This window comes from Crocodylus porosus, unplaced genomic scaffold (genome assembly GCF_001723895.1).
Source record: "Crocodylus porosus isolate Cpor-Errol unplaced genomic scaffold, CroPor_comp1, whole genome shotgun sequence".
Taxonomy (NCBI): domain Eukaryota; kingdom Metazoa; phylum Chordata; order Crocodylia; family Crocodylidae; genus Crocodylus; species Crocodylus porosus.
The window spans coordinates 29,628,714-29,636,517 of record NW_017728951.1 but is presented as its reverse complement, the minus strand read 5'-3'; the positions used below and the strand labels follow the sequence as shown (position 1 = coordinate 29,636,517).

Below are 7,804 nucleotides of genomic sequence, written 5' to 3'. Positions count from 1 at the left end.
GGGCCAGCAGGGAGTGCCAGGGCATACCAGGCAAGGAATGGGAACCCTCCGCAGCAGCCATTGTTCTGGGCTGACCCAAGCTCCCACACAGCCTAGCCAGCCCTTGCCCCTTCCCTCACTGCAGGGGACATTGGTCGCCATCCCATTTCCCCCCCCCCCCCCCACACACACACACACATTCCTTTCCTCCCCTTCCACCACACCAAACTTACCAGGGGAAGCAGCTGTATTGGAAGTTAGATTGGTATTGGCCGATATGCCTCCTTAAATATTGGCTATTGGGATCAGCCCCAAAAATCTCTATTGGTGCACCCTTATTAATTATTCTTTTCTACTAGATTTCCCCTGTCTTCATAACTTCGTATACCTCCTAATTGGTTGTGCCTTGATTATAAAATACTAAAAAAATTACCATCACTATTCATAACAGTCATTTAATAAAGAGCAGTTAACATGGAAGCTTGTGTGCATGGATTGGTTTCTATGAACATAACATAAATCTGTGCTATAAACAATAGGTCTTGGATAAAATTTGGATATATAACTAGTAATCTAATGATCATATTTACTCAAATCTAAGATGACCCTGAGTTTAAGAACTTTTCACCAATAATTAGATTCTGTACATAGAACAATTATAAATGTGCAGTAATTTTCCATGTATAGAATCTTATTGGAGGGTCGTCTTTTAATTCATCCCTCCCACTGCTGCAGAGAGGGGCAGGTAGTGAAGAGGAAGATGGTATGGGGAGGTCAAGCAGCTTGCCCACCTGCTTGTATGTACCCACCTGCTCCTTCTGCCTGTACTCCCTTCTCTCCCCCTCCCAGCCTCTGTTCTGAGCAGGCAGGCTGCATCCATTTTCTGGCTTGGGGCAATGAGTACAGCTTGAGCACAGTCCCATACAGCTATGCCTATGGGCAGCACTACATGGTTAGGCTGGGGTACTCAGTGCATCAGGTTGCAGTGTGCACAGAGTCTGTTGGTACAGAGCAAGGGTAAAAAGGGATAGAAGAGAGTGGGGCAGGCAAGGGAGCAGAGGCTTCATGTGGAGGGTGGGGCAAATGGGGATAAGAAGCTGCAGAGGAGAGATGGCAGGGTGCAGATGATAGGGAAGGGATGGGAGACAAGACAGCAGCTGAAGCTAGGGCCCTGACCCTGGGTAGGGGCTGGAGCCTGAACCACAGCAACTGCCTTCCCTGCCCCAACCACCCTTGTACTCAGTTCTAAGATGAGGGGCTTCCCCTCTTGTTAAATGGAGTGGGGAACTTCATCTTAGAATTGAGTAATAAATACAATAATGTTTTCAACTCTGAGATGGGTACCAAGAAAAATTAAGTAATTGTTTTTATAGGTTTTATACCAGTGCTCTAGGATTATTGCTGAGAACACCTTAATATGAATTCTAAAAGGGTAGCATTTCAAAAAATCAGAAATTATCTGTGAGATTACATATAACATCAATCTTTGCATACTGTCTATATAAATCTTCCTTGCAATTTGTTTGAATTATATTCTTCACTCAGGAAATAGATACTATATACTGTTAAACAGCTCTTGATTTGTATACACAAGATCCGTATTTCAATGACAAATGAAATGACCACTTTCAGATAGTGTTTGTTTATCTGTTTGTAAAGCGGTTTGATGCCAAAGAGTTTTGTCTTGTTTATTTTTAGGGTTGCAATAGTTTCCAAATCTTTTGAAGGAAAAACTGATCGCACAGAACAGTGGTATGGAACTCAATACAAGCAAGAAGCAGTTTCTGATGAAGTCATCAAGGTATGTGAAAACACATAACATTGTTCTATATGTGAATGTGAAAAGAATTGTGAATGACTGTGTACTTAATTTCTCCTTCAGTGCAAAGGAGGAATTGCCACATAAAACTAGTTAGTAATGATGGTTAGCTACTATGACTCTACTAGTATCAAACTGAGATTAGATCACAATTTATGTTTAAAGAACTTTTATTACATACTACAAAATAGAACATTATTATAGGATTGTTTCTAAAGTAAAAGAGATTGAAATGAATGATATCTTGTACATTTGTCATTGTAAGAGCAGTTTTAATATGCAGGGCATGTTTAAAAAAAATGCTAATAAATTTGACGTTTATTGACCTGATCTTACTCCTTTTCAGGTAATGATAAAATTCTCACTGATTTCAGTGGCATAGGATTGGCCACCTTATAAGACTTTTTGGGTGAAATTCTCTTCTTACAGAAGTCAATAATAGATTTGCCACCTATTTGTCACAGACAGACAGACCAGGGTTTTTCATCTTTTATTTTAAAAATATTTTAAAAATATTTTAAAAATATTTTAAATTAAGAAAATGAAACCAAAGCTGAAAACATTTCTGCATGTGTTTAGTGTGCTTTTATTTAGCCAAAAATATGTTGGTGCAAAAGAGCTGAAGTGGTTGGAGGCAGAGATGCTGATTTCCCTGTCCCACATGTCTCCATCTGATTATTTTCTACCCTTGTTTCCCTTATTCTCAATGGTCCTATTTTGTGTCTACTTCTCACTTCCTTCCCCAGTGCAGAGTTTGCTTTGTTGGCATATCTACTATATGTAAAAAGCTACTAGAGTATTTTTGTTACATAACTACAAAATTAATTATGTAAAAATTTGTTTAGACAGAAATTTGCCTAATCCATATTGTTCAAATAATTTATCCAGAAATGGCAAAATGCTGACCTAAATGGAAAATTCAAGCTTCCAATGAAAAATGAATTTATTCCTACTAATTTTGAGATTTTGCCACTTGAAAAAGATGCAGCACCTTACCCAGCCCTTATCAAGGTAAGTATCTATATTAGTTCTGTCAGCCAGCTAGCCTACTAGAAGGTTAACTTTATACTGTGTTAAAAGCTTTAAAAGGGTATAGATTAACCAGTCACCCATAGAATTTCATAAGTATAAAGGTATTTAAGTTTCTTTTTCTTAAAGAAAAGACTTCTTTACCAGCAAGCGAGAAAGTAATGAAATCAGTCAGTTCTAGCTGAACTTCGGACTCTTTCTTCAGGCTCCTTTTGAAAATGGGTCTGCAAACAGCTTGAACCATTTCTTTGTCCTTTTTGAATGGGTGTGAACAATTGATAGAAATAATATTGAGACATCTTGATCTATTCAACAGAAGGGCAACTGCTGCTCTATTATTTTTTGAGCTTTTCTTGGCAAGTCAGAGTAGAAAAGATTGTTCTTTTGAAGCTGTATATGAAAAGAGTTTGCAGTTTCAAGCAAAAACACTTGCACATGCTACTCTCTTGGAGGCAGGAAACACGGACCCTCACATTTCAAGCAAAGTTGAACATTTCTGAATATCTGAAAATTGTTTTTAAGCTATTCAAAGTCAGGAATATTTTTCTCTTAAAAACTGATAAGCTTTTCAGAGTGAACTGTAGGACATACCTACAATTTTCTGCCCTGTTGCAGCTACAATAACACATATGTTCAGACATGTGTAGAAGATCTGAGATTTATTTCCAGCCTTCTTACATACTTCTGCTATTCTACACAGATTGAAATTATAAAGGTAACTTAAACTTGAGTTCTGAAAAGTATCCGTACTTAGGAAGGCAGTTAAGCATGTGCTTAAGTATTTTCATGAGCAAGGATAGACTTAAATCCTTTTCTGTACTAGAACAACAGAGCTGACGGTAGTAGGCACACAACTTAAATAAAAATATTAGGCAATTCTTTTTTTTTTTTTAAAGTCCCACAAGAACAAAAGTGAGGCTCAATTTAAACAAACAAACAAACAAACAAAACAGTTTAAATTATATTGAAACCAGCATGCCCCTGTGAAGTACTGTATGATAACCTGCTCATGAGCTATAGTTTGGGAAACAACAGCTCTGGAAATTTCACTCTCTTTTTAGGGTTTTTATCCACATTAGGGTTTTTTTTTAAACAAAGGGAGTTTGAAAAAGCTTCTAGAAATAACAAATGAACATATTTGTTTCAATTTATTATTCTCTCCCTGAATTGAGAGAATTTATTGGTGATAAGTCTGTATACTAGCAGCAAAAATAATACAATGAAAAATTCTGTTATGCTAGAAATCAGTCATGTTAAAAATTAATATTACAGTGTGAGGAGAGCACTATATACAGGAGGATAGCTTATTGGGACAGAACTTACTTTTTGTACGTTAAAAAACAATTGGACATGTGTATTGCTTTGCTCATAACTTACATGGTGGTGCTGATATCAACATTATAAACTGAAGAGCAAGTTAATAAAATTGTTCATGTGCCTGTGATGGGCCCACCTATACGGTACTCTCTATCTGTATCCTCCTTGGATGACTTCTAACATTGCAAGTATATTAGCAACAAGAAATAGCTTGAAAAAACAAGCTAATGCTTTCCTTTGCATCAGCCCTTTTACCTGGTATAAAGCTGTCAGAATAGATAGAGACTGTTGCTAGAGGTGGGAAGGATAGATGGATAAAAACAAATGCACGCTTGACTTACTCAAGTTTAGGGGGAAAAATTCAACAGAATAGAAGCAGTGGAATATAGTATATTGTATTTAAAAAGTCAAATGGCTTAAAAAACACAAATAAACCTTCCTTTTCTTAATGCAGGACACTGCCATGAGCAAACTGTGGTTCAAGCAGGATGACAAATTTTTCTTGCCAAAAGCTTGTCTCAACTTTGAGTTTTTCAGGTATGCAGTATATTGAGTATTGAACTCCAAAAATTTTCTTTCTTGGAAATCTGTGTCTAGGTGACAAAAACTTTCTTGTATGCATTGGTACTTTCAAAAGTTGATTCTGTTTTGGTAATATACCATAACACAAACATGTGGAAAGGTGACACATCAAACAAGAAGTTGGGAGTTCATGAGCTATAGTGATAAGAGATTAGTAATATTAAATACTTACATTAATCTTTAAAACAGTTCATTTTAACTTATTATTTGCTATCCCTGAAATGCATCTGTCCAAAGCTCCTATTACTGAATTGCAATTCAGCATTTTAAATTTTAAAATGTTACAGTGTTGCTTAAAGATATTGTTTTCTATGTTAAACATTATGTCAGGGTGGTCCTATGTACTCACAAATAAGAGCAGGTTCTGTTTTAGCTTTTCTCATGTGTGCCTACATGAGATTTAATTATTATTCTAGGCTTTGGGTTGTGATTAATCTTGCAAAAAGTAACTTTCTTTTTATGAGTAACCTCTTCATAAAAACAGAGAATGGGAATGGGATTCGGGATTCTTTAATATCAGGAGATTATGATTCTCAAATCAAGATGTGTGGTAGCTCTCACAGAGAAGTTAAATCAGGTCTTGAATTTTATTTTTCATAAAGAATTGTCACACTCAAAAATGTGACAAATGTAAGAAATGGTGAAAACAGACACTTCTAGGTAGAGTTTTCTGAAGATAGAGCTGGGAACATAGAAAACTGTCATCTTAGTTCTAGATTTTTCATTTGAAGCAATAAAAATCAAGCGCTAGAATTAAATGATTATCGGCTGTGAATGTTATGTGGCAGTGGTTCCATATAGGGCTACAGAATATGTAAAATATTTCAGAACCTCTCCTTATTTGTCCTTAGGACTAATTTTAACATTCTTGAAAAACTGGAAAGGAAATGTCATAGTCACTCAGGCTAGAAACAGCCAATTTATATTTTTTACAGTATTAGTTGTTAACTGTTGTTCTGTAGAGTTGGGCCCCTGCCATTCCTGGGTTTCAGGGGCCAAGTCCCATGGAACAATTGCAAACAGAAACCCCACTGTGGGATTCTTGAAGTAGACACCTGAAAACAGAGAGCCCAGATGTCCTCCATTTGCAGAGGCATGCCTTGAGTTGGGGTACCATTGTGATGCATGTGCCTAGGGATTCCCAGGGCATACCTTTGCAAACAGGGGAACCTAGGCAGGCACTCCCAGGGCTTCTGGAGCCTGATCCTGGGACAGTTGGAGAGGTGCAGGCAGCTCTGGGCTGCTTGCACTCTCCCACCTTAAAGCAAACAGACATCTGCCACAACAGAGCACCATAAATTAATACTTCCTTTTGTCATGGCCACAAATTTGGGCATTTGTGGCATGGCAATCAGTATGGGTGTCTGTTTGCTTTTGCTTTGTGCTGCTTTAAAAACAAATTGATGATGTCATCATCTTTGTGCCTGTTTCTAGCCTCAGAGATACAGTTGATCTTGAAAGACGGGTAGAAGTCTTTTCCAGGTGCTGTTGAAAGAATGGTAGGTGTTTCCTCAGCGTCCTGGTAAATATCTGACAACTGAAAATATCCATCTACGGAACAAAATTAGTGGTCATGTAGAGCTATTCTAAGAAGCGAAGTGCCCACAAAACACAGAAAGACAATAACACGGATCAGGCTCTCTATATCAAGTGTCTTGCGATAAGTTGGTTCTTAAGTTTTGACAAGCTGTGTCAAGGCAGGGGAAAAAACAGAAAAGTACTTGTCTATAACTTTATTTTTGAAGGTACCTTAATAAATACAATCATTTACACAAACCACCATATCTGATGCTCCTACAAAACAAGGGCACTCTTTCTATGAAGGGTTTATTTATTACAGCAGCATCAAAAGTTATGAAATAGCTTTCAGGTGAATTCTGATGGATGTTGTCCATAACCTGAGTGTGTAACAGATGGAAAATAGTCATTTCAGTGTAGACCGGTAAAAGGATTCACTTGGATGTATTTTCAATAGGTTGTGAACTTTCCCACTTGTATTTGTAAATATTTGGTAGTTGAATCCTTATGGGACAGCTCAAAGGACTTGAAATGCTTTGTTTAAGACAACCCTCTCCTCTGGGTAGCAGTGATCCTCAGATGAGGAGCCATAGTTTCATAGTTGGTAGGATCAGAAGGGACCTTAGCAGATCATCAAATCCGACCCCCTGCCATGGCAAGAAATAGTACTGCGGTTAAACAACCCTGGCAAGGTGTTCATCTAGCCTCCTCTTAAAGACCCCCAGGGTAGAAGCCAGCACCACTTCTCTTGGAAGTTGGTTCCAGACCCTCGCCACCCTGACAGTGAAGTAGCGCCTCCTGATGTCTAATCTGAATCTCCCCTCTGCCAGCTTGTGACTGTTCTTCCTTGTCACTCCTGGTAGTGCTTGGTGGAACAGGGACTCCCCCAATGCATGTTAGTCTCCCCTGCCTAGTTTGTAAACGGCCAGTAGATCCCCCTTCAGCCTTCTCTTGTGGAGGCTGAACAGGTTCAGGTCCTTTAGCCTCTCCTTGTAGAGTCTGCCCTGCTGCCCCCGATCATGCGAGTGGCCCTCCTCTGGACCCTCTCCATGTTATCCACATCCCTTCTGAAGTGCAGCGTCCAGAATTGGATGCAGTACTCCAAATGTGGCCTGACCAGCGTCACAGAGGCGGAAGTATCACCTCCTTGGACCTGCTTGAGATGCATCTGCGGATGCATGAGAAGTTCCAGATGGCCTTCTTGACCACGTCCCCACACTGTCGGCCCACATTCATTTTGGCATCAATGATGACTCCAAGATCCTTTTCTGCCTCTGCACTGATGAGAAGGGAATTCCCCAGCCTGTAGGTATGCTGCTGGATCTTCCACCCCAGGTGCGGTACCTTGCACTTGTCAGTGTTGAAACCCATTCTGTTCTCATCTGCCCACCCCTGTAACCTGTCTAGGTCCGATTGTAGCCTATTCCTCCCTTCTAGCGTGCCCACTTCTCCCCACATCTTAGTGTCATCTGCGAATTTGAACAGGGTGCTTTTTACCCCCTTGTCCAAGTCGCTGATGAAGAAGTTGAATAGTGCAGGCCCAAGGACTGAGCCCTGGGG

At 39.3% G+C, this 7,804-nt stretch overlaps 1 protein-coding gene across 1 annotated transcript in view; it reads left to right on the top strand.

The window, feature by feature from the left end:
- The window catches only part of IDE (insulin degrading enzyme), a 115,311-nt gene that overhangs the window by 60,503 nt on the left and 47,004 nt on the right, over positions 1 to 7,804 (top strand). Inside the window, exons 10-12 of the mRNA XM_019555515.1 lie at positions 1,678 to 1,780; positions 2,687 to 2,809; positions 4,599 to 4,681. Coding sequence (XP_019411060.1) covers positions 1,678 to 1,780; positions 2,687 to 2,809; positions 4,599 to 4,681 — 309 coding nt within the window. The remainder of the gene's footprint in view (positions 1 to 1,677; positions 1,781 to 2,686; positions 2,810 to 4,598; positions 4,682 to 7,804) is intronic.